Here is a 20,708-nt window from a genome sequence, read left to right on the forward strand (position 1 = left end):
CTGCTCCAAGTGAGGTCACCCCCAAAGAGGAGGCCATGGTAGGTTAGCCCCTGTGGCCTAGGGTGGCTGTGAGGGAGCCCCTTCGTGGGTGCTATAGGAGGAAGCCTTGGTCATTTGGGGTTTGTGTAAAGAATATGATCATGGTTCCCTGCCAGGTGGGGGCTGGAAAATGAGGACCCCAAGAATGAATGGGAATGCCTGAAGAAGTTGCTACAGGGTAAGTCCCTGTGAGAAAGGGGATCCACCAACAATGGGCCCATGTCATTGTGGAAACAATAAGTGGGTAGACATGCTTTGCAATATATGAATCTGCAAGGGTAGCCCTAGTGTGTGGGCTTTACAGACAGAGGGAACCTTTACAAGAGGTGCCAGCAGGGCCACCTGCAAGGAAGGACGCTGTGCACGAGGGGACAATTCCTATATTTTTGGAGTCTCTGCAGAGTCTAGGAAGAGGATCATTGGAAGAAATAGCTCAAGTGATGTGGCAGCAAAAAAGTACAATGTGGTACAACAGGCACTATAGGGCAGGCAAGTGCTGAGCAAAGCTTGCATGTAAAAGGCTGTGATCCAGTAAGTATCAAGCTAATAATTAGAGTACAACTGCTGCCAGATAGAGAGGGGTATGGGGGTGTCCTACTGGTGAAAGCCAATGGCTGTGGAGAGTTGTACGATTAGGCACATTAGCGAGAGGAGATCCACTCTGCCAAGGCCTAAGAAAGGTCAAGAACTAACGTGGGGCTCCAACAGGGACAGGAGATGTCACGAGAAGAAGCACAACACAAGAAATGAGGTCCCTGTTAAATTGAGAATATTACTTCTGATATATGGTCCATGCCAAGCAATATAAATACACACTCTGAAGGAAATATATGGGATGAAACATGAGGTTTGTTTAATAGAATGCTGTCCTAAAACTTCATTAGAAAGAACAACATGTATTAAAAATACATGCAACAATTAATTCGCAACACATGATAGGTAAAAAAATAATGAGAACATATCGACGCAAGTTAAATGTATTGTGAACAAAATTCAACATCAACACTGTGACCACCTCCAAATATAAAGCACCACCAAATGTGCACACACCACCAACAAAAAACAACATAAAATACCTCAATGGTAGTCAAAGGATAAAGTATCCCTGGTTACAAAGTACACTTCGAGTGGCGTTTGAGTGTCATCTCAGCACCTCTTACGTGCACATCTGCCCGGTCCACTCTGGAAATGGGTAGGTACCACAAATACATGTATCTCTATCCCCAATGTGATGTTCCATATTTTGGCAGCAAGAAGAAATGCTCACTGGCTACCTGTACGTGAGCGCATTTTTTTCAAGACCTTAGCCATCACGCACAAATGCCTCTCTACTCGGCCCCGGGATATCTTTTGCAAACGTATTCCAGACCTCAAACTGCCAGGCCTACCGGCACCGCTTACTCCCACCAATTTACCATCTCAAGATTCAGGAGATCGAGAGCAGGTGGTGTCAGCTTAGCCAGCCATTGCTGCCAAGAAGTGGAACTCACTACCTTTGACATTGAGATCTGGACAATCCTACTGGACCTTCAGGAAACACCTTAAAACTTGACTTTAATCCCCTAAGTAGCCAACTGTCTGACTATCTTTCACTCTTATGTTTGTCTTCTGATATTACTTCTGTAACTAGTGCCTTAATGCCTACGGGTTTAGAGCGCTTAATAGATGCATAAATAAATAACCAAACTTCTTTCAAGGTTGCCTACTTGAGTTTTGTCTAGAGAAGGCCCATGAGTTCTGATGGCCCAGCCTTCTTCAGGGCATAGAGAAATTCATTGTAGATGGCCAAAACTCAACGCGTACTATTCATATGCGTGAACGCCAAAAAGTATTTTACATTCAACGTGATTCATTTGTCAATCTTGTGACATGTGGGCATCCTTCCATGTACTACTGCACGACAAACAAGGGAGGAGTCTTAAAAGTTAAAGTTGGGCAATGTAGGAAAACATGATTTCTCTGGCCGCCGTATTGGACTTTAGTTTGGCATGTAATCAAATTGTACTCTTCCATCGCCTGACAGAGAGTAGACCTAAAGGTCTGTGTCAGAAGAAGCACACGCATGTGCAGCAAATGCGTCCACATCTCCTTTCCTCTACTAGCCTGACAAGTGGCCCCTTCCCCAGCCTTTCCACAACACACATTTGGCTTTGGTTTCTCCCGTCGTCCCTGTGCACCCAGCCTTATTCCAAAACACAAATGTCTCTCCATAAACTGACACAAATGGCAGTCAGAGCGTTAAAAGTGAAAGCTGGATCAAGCGAGACTGCATAGTCAGTAGCAGGAGAAGCATTAGTTGGGGCCCAAAAGTTGTTAATCCATGCTATGTAGCAGAGTCCTTCCCTGCCATCATAGATAGGCAAGGAAACACTTCCAAGTAAACAAAAGAAGATGGTGTATTGGGTAATTTAAAATGGCCTCTTCACAGAATCAGCAGGGACATTAAATAATGACGGAGGTGATACACAACATATCAGTACATGTGCTGCTCTTTAGAAAGCAGGGAATCCGTACTCTGGGTCAACTATCTGAACGCTAAAGGCACAATTAGTTGCGTCAATGAGAAATGAACAGATTGCCTGTAGTTCTATAAGCAACAGGCAAAACAAGGAAAAAGAACACGTTCAAAACTGTAAGGGTGGGGGGGGCAGTTTGCTCATACGGTGCCACATTCGGAGAAGTGCAGAGAGTTCCAAGGAGAACTTACCCGGTGGGCTAGGGTCTGCCCTTTGACCTCAGGAAGCTTACCATAACTCTCCAGACATGCATGATATGCTCTGCCCGGGCCCTGCAACATCCTGATTCCCAGGTCATGTGGCGGTTGAACTCTGATCTCCCAAGTGTTCAGAGGACAGGTCGCTCACACCCACGGAGCTTTCTGGATTGAATGCTCAGAATGTCGCAACTCCGAAGGATGGATGCATCCAGCACTTCCATGGCAATTGCAGGTGGAGTTCCTCTGGATTCAGAAGGCGGAACTTATGAATACCTTTTCCTTCGATGCCCAGCCCCTGCCTCCCCCATATGTTCTATTTGCCTCTCTCTAGCTCTGGAGTGCTTAGCGGCCACCCTCCCAGTCGTTTAATCCTATCACATGGACCTGTCCCCCTCACATCGTGTGCCAAGAGCATGGCATCCCTTACTCTGGTCTCAGGTTGAGAACAGCAGCAATGCAACAGAGTACCAACTGCCAATCAGAATTTCCAGCAGGTGACACCAACTAAAGCATTTGAAAACAACCAGCAGGTGATGCCAACTAAAGCATTTGAAAACAACCATCAGGTGACACCAACTAAAGCATTTGAAAACAACCAGTATGATATGATATGATATGACATTTGTAACGCGCCTATACACAGGTGTTTCAAGGCGCGACGAGGCAGGGAGGGGAGGAAACAAGGGGAGACAGACAGCGATCCTTCTAGGCCAGGTGTCATTCAGATCGCGCAAGTGCAGGGGTGGGGGAGGGGGAAAAGTGCAAGGGGAAGGGGAGGGGGGGGAAGTGCAGTACAAGGTAAGTGGCTTAAAGTAATAAATAAATAGGGCCAGCTGGTGGCAAGTGCAAGGTAAGTGCAGAACAAGTGCTGGAAAAGGGGGGGGGGGGCTGTAGGGATACAGAGACAGTCCCGCAGTGCAGAGGGGTTCCAGGGCATCAGTGCAAGTGGAGAGTGGCTGGGCCCAGGACCGAGGCCGTTAAGAGTGGTCCAGTTGCAGAATCAGTGCAGTTTCAGTGAAGAATATTAGCTGTTCAGCAGGGGAGAGGGAGAGAGAAAGTAGAGGCAAAGAGGAAGGTTTTGAGGTGCTTCCGGAACCGGAGATGGTTCTCCTCAAGTTTCAGGGAGGCAGGAAGGCTGTTCCAGAGGGAGGCCCCTGCCGCGGAGAGAGATCTACCCCCAACTCGTTGCTTCGAGAAGCGGCTGACCCTGAGGGAGTTGGAGGCGGATGAGTGAAGGGCTCGGGAAGGAAGAGTAGGTGACACCAACTAAAGCATTTGAAAACAAATGGTTGGATAGAACAGTGGGACAATAGCACTGAGATCAAAATGTGTATGCAACCAGCAAGGCAAAGGTTTCAATACCAGAAGAGCCAACTCGGCCTCCCAATCGCTGAGGGCAGTAAAAATAGACCGTTAAATTGGGGAACAGTGGCACCCGTAGAGTGACAGGAAGTTGCAAAACTCTGACAACAAGTACTACACACAAGGCAAATATTAGTAGTATTATCCTAAAAAATTACAATACTGACAGGGGTATATGTCGGCTAAGAGCAACTAATAATTGAGAAGCTCTAACGTCCTCCAACCACTTAAACTCTGTCTCCTAAATTCATGCCAATGTGGTAAAGTCTGTACATATGAAAATATTGACACAGAGCCAAGGCATGGACACACCGTACCTTATTATCGCCTATCATTAAAAGGTCATCGACGCTCTGCTGAGCCGGCGCTTCTGTGGTCAGTGTAAGCCTCTTGTTGATGCTGTCTCCTGGCTGTGGTGGGCACTGGCTGTTGAACAGTAGGATGTCCTGGCTTGCTTTGCCCAGGTAAACCTTGTAACTGTTGCTCTGAGTATAATACCAGCTCCCGCGGTTATTCTCACACAGAGCTTGGTCGCATCCGGCCGTGCTAGAACTTGTTCTGTAGATTTTCAGAGCAACAAAGATGATGATTGTTACCAAAAATATAAATGAGATAAAGGCTATTGAGATCACCAAATAGAGATTCACATTGGAAATCGTGACGTCGCTTTCAGGATGTTTGAAGTATTCGTTGTGTATTTCCTTGTCGTTCTCAGTGATGGTGATGCTCAGAGTGACGCTACTGGATAGCGCTGGTTCTCCGTGATCCTTCACTTGAATAAGCAGCCGATGGTGGCTTCCATCTTGGACTCTGATAGATCGAGATGTTCTTACCTCCCCCGTGGAAAGTCCAACTTTAAAAAGCGAGTCCTTCCTGGGCTGAATAATATCATAAGCGAGCCAGGCATTGTACCCACTGTCCGCATCAAAGGCTCTTATTTTTGACACCAGATATCCCGCTTCTGCCGACCGTGGGATGGCTTCAATGCTGGTGGAACCCATTTGGGAGGGTGGAAGTAAAATGGCGGGTGCGTTATCGTTTTGGTCGTGGATGAACAGCTGCACAGGCACGCTGCTGCTGAGCGGTGGGACACCTGCATCTTTACAGTGAACTAGGAATTCCAAATGTTGTATTTCTTCGTAATCAAAAGACTTCAAGGCGTAGAGTTTACCGTTCTCTGAGTTTATAGATATAAAACCATCAAGAGTTGTATTTGCTGAGATGAAGTAGGTCAGGTATCCGTTTTCTTTTGTATCGAGGTCTGTGGCGGATATTGTGGACATGTGTGTCCCTGGGACATTGTTCTCCATCACATACATGGTGTAGGCTGGTTGTGTGAATTTCGGACTGTTGTCATTTGTGTCTGAAACTTGCACTTTTATTGTTGTGGAGGTGGTCATTGGAGGTGATCCTCTGTCCACAGCGGTGATCGTGATGGTGTGCTCAGCAGTAGATTCACGATCCAGTGGATCTTTCAGTATCAGGGAGTAATGGTTATTGTATGGGTTCTGGAGCGCAAATGGAAGAGTCGCGGGCACACTGCACACGACCCGTCCATTATCACCTGAATCCTTATCTGACACAATCATCAGCGCAATCACAGTTCCTGGTTTGGCGTCCTCCGGGACAGTCCCGGATACGGAGGTCACTGTTATTTCCGGAGCGTTGTCATTCACATCAATAATTTCCACGGAAACCTGGCACCGTCCTGCAACAGGGTAAGGTCCTTGATCCAAGGCTTTTACTGAGAACTCATACACTTTAGTACCTTCAAAATCGATATTTCCCTGCACTGATATCACACCTGTGGTCTCTTCGAGCTTGAAGGTGTTCTGTGTGCTCATGGGAACACGTTTATCAAAGAAATACTGCACTTCCCCATTCAGACCCTCATCCAAGTCAGTGGCACTCAACTGTAGCACTGAGGTCCCCAATGGGACATTCTCTGGCAACTTAACACTATAGACTGCGCGGTCAAACGCAGGCGCGTTATCATTCGTATCAATGACGTTAACTGTGATGTTGGTCGAGCCTGATCGCTTGGGGTTCCCACCATCAACAGCTGTCAGCACAAGTGTGTGAACCGCCTGAACTTCTCGATCTAAAGGTTTTGCTAAAGTAATTTCTGCAGATTTCCTGTTTTCAGAGTTGGTTAAAACTGCCAGTTCGAAATATTCGCTTGGGCTTAGTGTGTAAGCTTGAATGGCATTCACGCCAATATCCAGATCAATGGCATCTCCAATTGGAAACTTACTTCCAGGCAACGCCGACTCGGGGACATCCAGAGTCACTTTATTTTCAGGGAAATGTGGCGCGTGGTCGTTGACGTCCAGCACCTCTACCTCCAGGCGGTGCATTTCCAGGGGGCTGTCAATCACTAATTCTAAGTTCAGTTTGCAGGACGGGCTCTCTGCACACAGCTCCTCCCTGTCAATCTTTTCGCTCGTCAGTAAAACGCCGCTGTTCATGTTTACCTGGAAATGCTGCCTCCGGGATCTCGACATTATCTTCAGTCCACGGGAATTCAAGCGGATGACGTCGATGCCCAAATCCTTGGCGATATTTCCCACAAAGCTGCCGCGGTCCAGCTCCTCCAGCACCGAGTATCTGATCTGCCCCCGAGCGGCATCGAAGGAGCAGCAGAGCAGGCAGAGCAGCTGCCACGCCCCCCGACGGCTGCTGCTGGGACACGGCATGCCTTTAAATCTGGTCAGAAAGAGGCTTTTGATAAGAAACTGATTTGCAGATAAACAGCTCCGAAGCAGCGCCAGTGGACGGCTCCGGGTAGATTAAGAACGGAGATAGCTTTTACGTTTGCGTTGTTCCTTGAGATATTTGTGAAAGGAAGGCTGGGTGGAGCCTCAATAACGCAGCAGCATTGTATCGTTTGCAATCCAGCATCGCCACCTTGTGGCCAAATAAAATTATTTCCTACCAGCCATTGCTACGCGTCACACTCATTCTCCCTTAAACATCATTTGATGTACATGCAATGCCCAATGTCCTCGTGTACCCTGTAAGGAACCCAAACACGATACGAATTACTCGGAAAAGAACACAGCTACAGGTCTCGGTTTCAACGTAAAACATTTCCTCTTGTTTCACCTTTAAAATAATAAACGCGCATTGTATTATTGATATGATTTAATGTTATTCCAGGTAAAGAGCGGACACACACGGTATTACGTTAATATGTGTATGTGTCACACGTGTCGGTTGGCAGATCTATATGCAATACAATGCATTTCAATATGTAATCATCTGATTCTTTCTCTTTACATGTACTTCCCAGTTTGTATTAAGAAATCATATTACCTTCAAGCTTCTTTCTTGTGTGCTCCTTTTGTGTACTATGCACCCAGGCAGGGCAGTTTCTAGTCCATTTGATGCCCAGGGTAAAACACTAGGAATGCGCCGCCCCCAGACCCGATCACACGCCCCACTCCCACCGCACCCCGCGCGCCACTCCCACCGCACCCCACGCGCCACTCCCAAACTACACCGTTCAGCAACTCCTACCCAAAGTCAAACAGTCCGTCACACAAACAATGAATTGCCATTTGCAACGGTGGGCCACTTTTTCATTGGTGCCCAAGACCAGTGTATGCCCCAGTCCCACTTAGGCTGGAGATCATGAGGACTGGGCACACCAAGAGACCATGAATATGGGACAGGACGCAATATATACAACCAACAAAGAACACAAGATTCTGAAGGGGGTTTGGAGGCACCCTAAGCCAAAAGGGCATGACAAGGAGACACCTGAACCCAATAAAAAAATCACTTTAAATTTCTTTGAATGGGAATCAAGTGTATGCTTTGATACAGTAAAGTCTGACTTGTTATAAGGATACATGGATCCAGATTATTTATTTATTCATGCAATGTTTGTCGGGTACCTGTATATTTATTTCTGCAATGTTTGTCGGATGCAGGTATCCAACCAACATTGCATAAATAAATAAATTATCCGTGTCCATGTACCCAACAAACATTGCATAAATAAATAAATTAACTGGGTCGTGGCTTAAAGAATATTTACTCAGCAACACTGGTCAAAACTATTATCAGCATAATGAAGTAACTCATCACCAGTGCCATGGAAGTGGTTTAACGTCTAATTGATATATAGTTTGGCAAAGAAGCAGCATGAAAGAAATAGCGCCACTTTGAACTATTATTTTTGCCATTTTCTGGGCTTGCAGGGACGTACCATGGGCTGAAACAGGTCTCTGTTTGTACCGTGTCGGGGGCCACAGTGCGTCACTGCAAGGCACGCCCACTCCTCACAGCCCACTGTACCTCCCCTCCCATCACGATGCCAGCAAGAAACCATTCAGTGATTAATGGCCCGCTATTAGCAGTTTCCTGCCGGCATTGTGATGGGGGAGGAGGCTGCTCTTAACTGCAGGGGGACCTCAAGTGTTTCCATTGTGCTTATGCCGCCACCACGCCCCCCCGCACTAAAGTGGTCAGAGTGAGCCTCTGACTCATGCAATGTCAGGGCAGCGCCAGCACCTGACCTGCGGAACTTCTCCACGGAAATGCGCCAAACTGGGGAATTTGATCCCCTCCAGAGGCTCCAGGGACTGGGGCAATTGCGCCCCCTGGGGCTATTGCGCCCCGGGCAGCTGCCCGCCTCGGCCAAGAAATGGACCTGCACCCAGGTGAGGCTATTTTGTGGGGGACGCTTTGGTCGAATGGCCGTCTGTGAGTACACTTTTGCTCGCATGCAGGATGGCTACAGGCATGGCAAGGGTCCAACATGACCAGCCGCTCATACACCGTCACTATCGCTGCACTTTCAATGATCATCAGAGCAGGCCACCGCCATTTGCTTTTTGAGGCTGCAACCATCAGCACAGCAACGTTCCTCAGGATAGCGATACACAGGGTGTAATTCTGTAATATTTGCTGACTGCCGTGCAACAGCTGTATTTCAGTTCCCAATCGGAACTCGGGGCATAACGTGGCCTCTTACAGCGTGTGGACCTCAGGCGCTAAACAAGACTCGTCCTAAACCTCAGATTATTCTCGAACATTGCCTTTCTGCAATTTGACCCTCTTCATCAGTACACCGCGCAATATTAGTTTTTGGCGTTGTTTAACTGCAGTCACCACGAGGTAAAATGCCATGAACGAAAAAGCCCAAAATACCCTAAACCCATATCCATTTCTTCTGTGGTAACGCGTGGTCAGCCTGTAGTGGCCTTTGCATGCTCTGGCACAATCACGGTGACCAACACACACACTGCGCCTTTGGGAGTGAAAAGTGAGGGTAGAAATTCGATGACGTTTTTGTGGTTATCCCCACGTACATCTTAATGGGCGTTGTGAAAGGCTAAAGGATTTCAGGCTTGCTCCACAAATTCCCTTTAGAATTGACATAAACTACAAGGAAGTGTCTATCCCCTCAGACGCCTCTCCAACTTTACTCCTTTCCCCATGTACCTGGACTTCCCTTAAAATCCCTGTTGTGCTAATGGAGTGAAAGGAACACCTGTACTTACACCAGTTCTTATTCTGAACCGAGAAGAGCAGGATTCACTGCCTGCAGGAATGTTGACTTTCCAGTGGTGGAAATTGGAATTCATGGAGCAGAAGCTGGAAGGTGCTCCTGGCTGCCAGGATTTCACTCTGACCAGGAGACCAAAGCCCGGCCCCGTGAATGGTGTGCCTGAAAGATGCCAGGCCAAATGGTGGCATGCACCTAAAATGCCCCTGCCTTGAATCCCTCTTTCTATTGCCGTTTCCTTTTGAATCCTCCATCTCTTGCCATTTTGCTGTACACGTATTCCCTTTTTACATTCTCTTTAAATTGTTTTCCCTTTTGTTTCTTTTACATTTAATTTCTGCCAGTTCCTCCCTCTTGCTGCAACCTTTCAACGCGTCATTACCTTTACCGATACTTCGTAACTCTGTCACCACACCAGTAACTCAATTAATCTATGTTGCAGTCTCTGCTGGCACATTTTTTCTATCCCTGCTGCCACTTTTTTTTCTGTGATGTGACCTTTCTCACTTGCTCTCTCTCTGGTGCTCCTGCAGAATGAAAGGATGATACAGGGTATGCGACAAATCTAACTTCCAAATGAGATGCAACTATAACTATGTGTCCAATACACATGACCCTTTGTGCTTCGCCTGTCTTCTACGTGTGGACTATTGCAACTTTTATCCACATTCCTAGACACATAGTCAATGTCAGATTTGGCCTGGGGAGCAAAATCTAACTCCTTGTAGCTGTTGGGGTCAAGCTTACAAGGCTCTTCTAGGCGCTATGCAAGAGCTAAATAGCCCCCAGTGCCCAGCAATGTCGAACCATGCGCTTTATGCAGAGAGAAGACCAACCGTATATGCGAGGGAGGAGCAGGAGAAAAGGAAGATGGCTGCATGAACACAGTGAGACAATTAGGTTGGGGGATATGGCATCTAATATGAGAGCCTATTGAGAGACAGAGGTACAGGTTATAGACCAATAGGGGAGATGGATGGGAGCTCAAGACCCCTATTGGTATCTGGAAGAAGAGAAGGGAATCCCTAGCAAACAGGAGTGGGATGGATGCACAGAAGAGCAATACTGGGGCATGATTAGGGATGCAGAGGTAACAACAAAAAAAAGCAAAGGTAAAGGGAACAGAATCCACTTTATTACAACATGATTGAGAAAAATGTAACCCCCTCTCCACCTCAACAAAGAAGGAAACGGAAAAGACACCCCCAATAACATGCATTTAAAAATCCAATAAAAAAGTGATAGTGAAAGAGGATCTAGAAAATAAAATGGACTCTCTGTTAACACAGTCAGTGGCAAAGGGAACTGCAGGGGAACATATGCAACGACGCCAATTGAGAAATGTGTCAGAACAAATGATGATGAGCCCACAAACAACCCTGATCACTACTCTACGAGGGCAAAAAGCCAGAGATCTCGAAGGATCATTACACTATGAGCCCAGAAAGCAGGGCATCTCAAAGGACCATTACACTATGAGACTGGAGAGCAGGACATCTTGAAGGATCATTACACTATGAGCCCAGAGAGCAGGGTGTCTCGAAGAATCATTACACTATGAAGACAGAGAGCAGGGCCTCTCAAAGGATCATTGCACCATGAGCCCAGAGAGAGGGGCACGTGGGCGTAATTTTAGGGGGGACAGGGGTGTTTGCCCCCCCCCCAACTTTCATGGCACAACATTTTGTCCCCATTCATTTGGCTGGGGCACCTTTTCTTCAGATGCCATACCTCCCCCAACATTTTCAGCAAAGTTACTCCACTGGAGGGGCATCACAAATGATCATTACACTATAATCCAGGAGAGCAGGGCATCTTGAAGGATCATTGCACAATGAGGCAGACAGCATACAGTCTCTAAGGATCACTACATTATGAGCCTAGAGCGCAGGGAGCCTCGAAAGAAGATTACACTATGAGCCGGAGAGCAGGATGTCTCAAAGGATCACTGCACTATGAGCCCAGAGAGCAGGACGTCTCAAAGGATCATTACACTATGAGCCCAAAGAGCAGGGCATCTCGAAGGGTCATTACACTATGAGACCGGAGAACAGGTTGTCTAGCATCACAATGCTATGGGCCCAGATATCAGGACATCTCAAAGGATCATTACACCATGAGCCCAGAGAGCAGAGATTCTCGAAGGGTCAGTGCACTATGGCCCAGAGAGCAGGGTATCCCTAAGCATCACTAGGCTATGGGCCCAGTTATCAGGACAATCTTGAGGAATCATTACACCGTGAGCCCAGAGAGCTGGGTGTCTCGAAGGATCATTACACTATGAGCCCAGAGAGCAGGGCGTCATGAAGGATCATTACACTATCAGACCGGAAAGCAGTGTCATTACACTATAATCCCAGAGAGCAGGGCATCTCTAAGGATCACTACACTATGAGCCCAGAGTGCAGGATGCTTCGAAGGAAGATTACACTATGAGCCCGCCGAGCAGGGCGTCATGAAGGATCATTACACTATGAGACCGGAAAGCAGGGCGTCTCGAAGGATCATTACACTATGAGTACAGAGAGCAGTGTCATTACACTATAATCCCATAGAGCAGGGCATCTCGAAGGATCATTACACAATGAGGCAGATAGCACAAACTCTCTAAGGATCACTACACTATGAGCCCAGAGTGCAGGATGCTTCGAAGGAAGATTACACTATGAGCCCGGCGAGCAGGGCGTCTCAAAGGATCATTACACTATGAGACCAGAGAGCAGGAAGGGTCCCGGGAGGATAGCTCAGTGGCAACATGTTCACCTTGGAAGCAAGATGACACAAAGCAACACAGGTTCGATCCCCGGATCTGTGCTTAGAAACCACTGGGCATTTAAGCACGTTATAAATATGTAACTAAGACAAAAAAATATATATTTACGCAACTAAAAAACAAAAAAAAAAAGAAATTCCTGTAACAGCGCCTCGATTCCCGTGGGCTGTGTGAGCGCTTTAAAAATGCAAAAATAAATCACACTATGAGCCCAGAGAGCAGGATGTCTCAAAGGATCATTACACTATGGGCCCAGAGAGCAGTGCATCTCGAAGGTTCATTCCACTCTGAGCCCAGAGAGCAGTGCGTCTCAAAGAATCATCACACAATGAGGCAGATAGCTAAACGTCTTTAAGGATCACTACATTATGAGCATAGAGTGCGGGATGCCTCGAAAGAGGATAACACTATGAGCCCGGAGAGCAGGGTGTCTCGAAGGATCATTACATTATGAGCCCAGAGAGCCAGTCTACTAGAAAGATCATTACACTATGAGACCGGAGAGCAGGTCATTTCTAAGGATCATTATGCTATGGGCCCAGAGAGCATGGTATTGTATCTCTAAGGATCATTAGACTATGAGCTCTGAGAGCAGTGCATCTGGGAGGACCATTACACTATGAGCCCAGAGAGCAGGGCATCGCAAAGAATCATTACACTATGAGCCGGAGAGCAGGATGTCTCAAAGGATCACTGCACTATGAGCCCAGAGAGCAGGACGTCTCAAAGGATCATTACACTATGAGCCCAAAGAGCAGGGCATCTCGAAGGGTCATTACACTATGAGACCGGAGAACAGGTTGTCTAGCATCACAATGCTATGGGCCCAGATATCAGGACATCTCAAAGGATCATTACACCATGAGCCCAGAGAGCAGAGATTCTCGAAGGGTCAGTGCACTATGGCCCAGAGAGCAGGGTATCCCTAAGCATCACTAGGCTATGGGCCCAGTTATCAGGACAATCTTGAGGAATCATTACACCGTGAGCCCAGAGAGCTGGGTGTCTCGAAGGATCATTACACTATGAGCCCAGAGAGCAGGGCGTCATGAAGGATCATTACACTATCAGACCGGAAAGCAGTGTCATTACACTATAATCCCAGAGAGCAGGGCATCTCTAAGGATCACTACACTATGAGCCCAGAGTGCAGGATGCTTCGAAGGAAGATTACACTATGAGCCCGCCGAGCAGGGCGTCATGAAGGATCATTACACTATGAGACCGGAAAGCAGGGCGTCTCGAAGGATCATTACACTATGAGTACAGAGAGCAGTGTCATTACACTATAATCCCATAGAGCAGGGCATCTCGAAGGATCATTACACAATGAGGCAGATAGCACAAACTCTCTAAGGATCACTACACTATGAGCCCAGAGTGCAGGATGCTTCGAAGGAAGATTACACTATGAGCCCGGCGAGCAGGGCGTCTCAAAGGATCATTACACTATGAGACCAGAGAGCAGGAAGGGTCCCGGGAGGATAGCTCAGTGGCAACATGTTCACCTTGGAAGCAAGATGACACAAAGCAACACAGGTTCGATCCCCGGATCTGTGCTTAGAAACCACTGGGCATTTAAGCACGTTATAAATATGTAACTAAGACAAAAAAATATATATTTACGCAACTAAAAAACAAAAAAAAAAAGAAATTCCTGTAACAGCGCCTCGATTCCCGTGGGCTGTGTGAGCGCTTTAAAAATGCAAAAATAAATCACACTATGAGCCCAGAGAGCAGGATGTCTCAAAGGATCATTACACTATGGGCCCAGAGAGCAGTGCATCTCGAAGGTTCATTCCACTCTGAGCCCAGAGAGCAGTGCGTCTCAAAGAATCATCACACAATGAGGCAGATAGCTAAACGTCTTTAAGGATCACTACATTATGAGCATAGAGTGCGGGATGCCTCGAAAGAGGATAACACTATGAGCCCGGAGAGCAGGGTGTCTCGAAGGATCATTACATTATGAGCCCAGAGAGCCAGTCTACTAGAAAGATCATTACACTATGAGACCGGAGAGCAGGTCATTTCTAAGGATCATTATGCTATGGGCCCAGAGAGCATGGTATTGTATCTCTAAGGATCATTAGACTATGAGCTCTGAGAGCAGTGCATCTGGGAGGACCATTACACTATGAGCCCAGAGAGCAGGGCATCGCAAAGAATCATTACACTATGAGACCGCAGAGCAGGTTGTCTCCAAGGACCACTATGCTATGTGCCCAGATATCAGGACATCACGAAGAATCATTACGCTATGAGCTCTGAGAGCAGGGAATCTCTAAGGATCATTACACTATAAGCCCAGAGAGCACGGCATCTCAACGGGTCATTATACTATAAGCCTAGAAAGCAGGGCGTCTTGAAGGATCACCGCTTTGAGTCCAGAGAGCAGGGCACCTCGAAGGTTCATTACATTATGAGCCCAGAGAGAAGGGCGTCTCAAAGGATCATTTCGATTTGAGCCCAGACAGCAGGGCGTCTCCAAGGATCATTAGACTATGAGCTCTGAGAGCAGGGAATCTCTAAGGATCATTACACTATAAGCCCAGAGAGCACGGCATCTCGACGGGTCATTATACTATAAGCCTAGAAAGCAGGGCGTCTTGAAGGATCATCGCTTTGAGTCCAGAGAGCAGGGCACCTCGAAGGTTCATTACATTATGAGCCCAGAGAGAAGGGCGTCTCAAAGGATCATTTCGACTTGAGCCCAGACAGCAAGGCGTCTCCAAGGATCATGAGACTATGAGCATGACATTTCTAAGGATCTTTATACTCTGAGCCCAGAGAGCAAGATATCTCGAAGAAAGTAGTTGACAGTGATATGGAAGTTTTCATTTTAGAGAATGGGAGCAGAAATGGCCACAGGAATAAATGAGGAAGCAGAGAGAGGGGAAGTTTTAAACTCTGCCAATGCAAACAGTGAGTACAGAAGAACTAGGCCGTCTCACATAAGTACATAAAATGACCCCCTAAGAGGCATTCTGGAGCACCATTAAGGCGTTTGGATATGGATTTAAATAAAAATATCAGATTAGTTTTATGTTACTTCATGTCTGTTTGCTTCCACTTCTGCATAATCTAATAATCGCTGTTATTATTGCCCATGTTAATGGCACTCAATATATGGACTTCAGAAACATGAAGGGGAGAGGCAGCCGTGCGGACTTTCGCTACAGCAGAGGCTAGCACTTTCCCACTGCACTCTCCACCTAGACTCTGTTATAAATATACCCCAGCACAAGATGCAGAGGCAGTTAAGCCCCCCTGATAACTGTATCTATCCCAGAAAACCCAAAGACAAAGGAAACCTTTACATTGAATCCCCAGACAGCAGAACTCAGTCAAGGCAACTCCGAGAGAGTCCAAAACCAAAATAGACACAGTCCTAGGCAAAGGGCACAAGAAGATGTCAGAGATGAGACATCATAACACTGATTAGAACCAACGCTGTGTTGATGGGCTCTTTGGACATCAAAACTTGATTAAAAGTGGTAGAACACCCATGTCCTGCATTGAACATGTGATGGCAGGTAGTGAGCCAAGACTATTTTCATGGTTTGCTAAATAATCAATTTCCCACTTGGGCAGGAGAAGTTCAGAAATACACACAGAGCACATTATTGAAACTTGGAAAAGAAGGGTAAACTGCAGCATTTACATTTAAAAGACAAATAGGAGAGGTGGCACCATCAATAATCAAGAAGGTGCATTGTGTAGTGCACAAATCTGTACCAAATATGGACCATAACTGGTAGGAGGACAGGCCCAAAACATCAGCTTTGTCCTACTGCAAGAAGTCAGTCTAAGGCCAGACTATTTCCTTAGGGTACTGGAGCTAAGCAGCCCCAGGCTTGACTCTCGAAGAAAAGGTGGGCTTTGTCTAAGACAGCCAGGTTACTTAGAAAGTAAGTAGCTTATCGATTAGTCCTAACCCTGATAGAAAGCACACTTAAAACGTTTTGGAGAAACAGGTTCAAACTACATGAACATATCACACATGGAGCAAAGGTTTGTCAACCTCAAAGGAGTTACACAGATAGGTAAAGCAGGAAAGCTATACCCGGTGTAGAGGTGGAGCCAAGTACCCCCACCCAAAGCTCCTCCCCCAAGCTACCTATATGTTGAGAACCAGAGTGTGAGACATGTGCAGTGCCAGTGAAAATACCTATACCGAAAAGAATGTTGGAAGTAAGGTTCCCATTGAGGAAGCCATACATGCATACATGACAATATGATGCCCATTTGAATGAAATCCCAGAGGAAGTGGGAAAAACAAGCAAGAAAGAAGTCTGGTGATGTCATGAAAAGCAGAGCTGATGCACTCAGAAGAAGAGGCTGAAGAGTAAAGACATTCCATAGAAACAAAGGAGGAGGTGTTAATGACGAGCAAAATTTCGAGCTCGAGATGAATATGCTCATGCTAGAGAAATTATGAAGAAGATTTCAAGTCATTTTACAAGTGTACAGATACAGTAACGCAAGTAGACGAAGTATTCTTAAAGGGTAGCTATGTAGTGAATAGATTGCAGCGATGCGCCAACGTATATGCATAGGAATGTGTGGACTATGGATGATTCCACAACACATTTTAGCAGAGCTAGATCCAGTGAAAAGAAAGGCGCTCAGTGTGTTGCAGTGGGAAAAGCAATCGATATTCAGAGGTGAATCGAAGAAAGGCTTGGTTGGCCCAGCACCAGGAAGTCAAGGCCCCGCGAATCTGAATGTTCATGCAGTAGTTACAGAACGTGTGAAAAGAACAAACTCCTGTTTGAGACGACGAGGAGTGAGAACATCAAAGACGTCAGAGGTTCATCATTTAATAGTGTTTTAAATACAGAAAGACTCTGAAACATGGTCTGCAGTCATGTGGTTGGATGAAAGTAGACAGAGGGATGCGCTGTATCGAAACCAATAGACAGAGTATGCCTATACTCCCTTTTATTCTCAGGTACGAAGAACATTTCCAAGGCCAATGTTCAAAAGGCTAATTGACTGGCAGGTGGCAAGAGTGATGATAGGTGACAGGCTAATTGGTCGGAAGCTATGGTTATGACCAGCACCTGGATGTTCGCCTGCGTGCTGCTTGCGTACGTGGAATATTACAGAGGGGTACAAGGGTGCCAACCAATTCTGAAGGGCCACATACTAAAGAGCCCTATATTTTGTATAACCAATGGGACGTTGTGTATTTGATGACGTTCGTAGTGACCTTCACTAGAGGAGGGCTTAGTTGCCCCACCTGATGATGGAGACCCATCACCTTCCCTGACAAGTATGGGACGTACACCTAGAGGTTCCCTGTAAGCCTATCACTTTCCCAAGTAGGTGTTTGTAGTTTGCAACGTAGATTGACGTCAATGATGACGATGTTTTACTATAAATGTTGTGGTTTTTAAGAAATGCATTGAGTGAAAAGATCGAGCGTGTTCGTTGATGTTCATTATACTCCCTGTTTTAGATAATTGATATTAAAACAGACGCACTTTGACAACAATCAGTTTGATCATTGATGTTTGAGTATATTCTGCATCCCCATCTATCTTAAAGTATTGTTACCTTGTCTTAAAGGGCTTGTGTTGGGCACACGAGTTCACCGGCTATATCAATGGAAAACTATTTCAACAGTTATTTTAAATATTTTATTGCAGAGGTACACTAGCATACACAAATAGGAAATATCTCCTTCTTGAGGTCACTGAAACAGTTACAAAAAGTGTCCTTTAATGCTCATATTTATTGCAATAGTGCCATGGACAGTTGCCATTCAATAACCCTTACTAGTCACATTTGATATAGGTTAAATGTGTTAATAGCCATTTGTTTTACACAATGATACACAGCAAACTAAATTCATTAGAATCTCTCTCTCACCACCAATTAAACAATTGGAAATTAGGAGATTCTAATACCAGCTATCAGAAGAAAACACTAACTGCTAGTTACAACCTGTTAAAAGACTGTGTCCGGAATCTGAAATCCAAGTGTTCACGCTGATCCTTTGCGGTTAGTGTCTACCTCCAGTTCAGATAAGATGTGGAGGCTGTCACAAGGCTAGCTGAGCCGACAACCATGGGGACAATCCCATGCCAAACCCCATGTGCAAGGACACTGTTTTTATGACAATGTGTCCATCTTGCACAGCCATGACTGCATATGATGAATCAGTGCAACACATTTTTTTTCAAAGGAACACATTTATTACCGGTTCATATGCAGTAGAGTTCACGTTTGAGTTAATTCCTAAAGGGAAACGTAGGAATACGCTGAGCTTCAATGTAATTCTAGTAAAACATAAAAACAGATATCATGTGCTTTGCTCCTAAGCATTTTATCAAGGCTGATACTACATTGATTGTACACATTTTCTTACAAACTTAATCTTAATCATAGTAGGAAAGTGCACAGCCGTATGAAAAACACAACACAAGTCGAACATATGTTATCTTTTTTTTTTTAACTGTTTTCTTCAGGTTTGCACATACATAAGTTGAAATAGATTCCACAGATTTCCATAAACAAAATTGCAACTTCTGTCTTCTCAACTTCAATAAAAAATGTACACCAAGGATCATCAAGAACCTAACTACAACTTGTTGTTTCTGTCTATTAAGTCAGAATCCATTTAACTTCAAGGTGTCTTGTGTAGCTGGCATTTCAAATGAATTATGATGTATACATGGCCAAGCAAACACATATAATGTAGAGTCAGAATAATTAATCTGTATCTTTTTTAAGTCCTCAAACGCTTTGAGAATGTTGTTAATTGTGAGTCCCAAAAGGGAAAACAAATTTAAAAAAAAACAGTACCGGAATTCAACAGTTTGTTCACTTATCTAAATACTTGATACAAAAGTACAGAATTAATTTATCAACAATACAAAGTACACATATAAGTTTAAGCTTCATACAAAACACTGAATTTCTAGAGCGCAACAGCAAACATTAACAACAAACATTAAAAACACAAGACACAAAAGTCACAGTAGTACAAAAAGGGGTGGGCGTGAACAATAAGATAGGAGAGTGACATTTTTAACATGTCACTCTACATACCAACGCATGGAAGTCTCCTCACCCTTTAACTAAAATGGGTAGTAAGATTTTGATCAATAAATGTTCAATCGCTCGCTAGGTCACAAAAGCACTTTGTCGTTTTTGTCAGGGGCACCTTTGTTTTGGTCGGTATCCCAGTGTTGAATCATGTGCACCTGTGATTGTAATTAATATACATCACTGTTTTAGCTGGAATCACTACTATCATATGACACCTAAAGCTGGAAATCTTCAAGCACCCAAACAATAATGACAAAAGGCAAAGCACATGGAAACGCTGATCAGCATGTCGAGCATTGTCCTCATTGTGCCGAATCCTGCGCATGCATACGTGGATGGTTAATAGCCCTGCTCTCAACACCTTAGAAAATATAACTCCAGTCTTTCCAACATTTTGGACCTACCATGTCCAAAAATAAATTCTCTTAAAAATATTGAAATTTAAAATGTGTATGTTTCTTGAAAGAGCTCAGACAATCAAAGGCTAAAAATAGAAAGGAAATTGCGGACCTCTCAGAAGACACTCTGACTGCTGACCTCTCTGCAGCCATCAATCATAATGGTAATACAAAAAGTCGATCCGCATGGCCAAATAGTACTTGTGTACCAATCAGATCTTAGAAGCTCAGGGCACTAAGAAAGAACTCCACATCCTCTACAGATTCCACTCTTAGTAAACCCCTTTATATAATTGTGTTGCTACTTTACCACACACTGTGGTGTCTCTCAAGCGGGATTGAGCCTGTTTGTACCTCTGTACTATATTTTCCTCCATGGAATAGTTCTCAAATGTATTAGGTAATATACAATATTGGGGGCCATTGGGGAATGATTCTGATTTTTCTCTAGTTACTGGGAAGGAACTTGTAGACACTACGAAATGCTAAGCATCTTCTCGTGACCTATTATTTGCTAAAATATTTAAATCTTGTATAGAAATCTCTGCCACAGCAACTCAAAATATGCCTAATGCTTAGCTCGTCACCGCAGAATGGCGTCATTCCACTTCCACTAAAATAGGATTGCTCTCCCAATAGCAAAGCAAGCAACCCCAACCTTGATGCAAAAGACTGATGGAAGAGGCTGATCTTTAATCCCATATACTTTACAAAGTTAATGTAAAAACTGGTGTTGTACAACTGACACATTATATTGAAACCCACAATTGGCCGTAAAAGAGTATTTTAGTTAAGGCAGGGGCACCAAATCAGTTCTAGTGGCAGCTCTGAACCAGTACAATATCT

The 20,708-nt window shown here is 45.2% G+C and overlaps 1 protein-coding gene across 3 annotated transcripts in view; it reads right to left on the bottom strand.

The window, feature by feature from the left end:
* The window catches only part of LOC138582670 (protocadherin alpha-C2-like), a 935,357-nt gene that overhangs the window by 671,127 nt on the left and 243,522 nt on the right, over window positions 1–20,708 (bottom strand). The window contains exon 1 of one of the 3 annotated variants that reach the window (XM_069654202.1): window positions 4,435–6,940. The exons of the other annotated variants lie outside the window; for them this stretch is intronic. Within the exon in view, the coding sequence (XP_069510303.1) occupies window positions 4,435–6,813 (2,379 nt within the window). The 5' untranslated portion in view covers window positions 6,814–6,940. Of the gene's footprint in view, window positions 1–4,434; window positions 6,941–20,708 lie in introns of those variants that run through there. 3 annotated transcript variants of the gene reach the window in all.

This window comes from Ambystoma mexicanum, chromosome 3q (assembly GCF_040938575.1).
Source record: "Ambystoma mexicanum isolate Mex_15411 chromosome 3q, UKY_AmexF1_1, whole genome shotgun sequence".
Lineage (NCBI taxonomy): Eukaryota > Metazoa > Chordata > Amphibia > Caudata > Ambystomatidae > Ambystoma > Ambystoma mexicanum.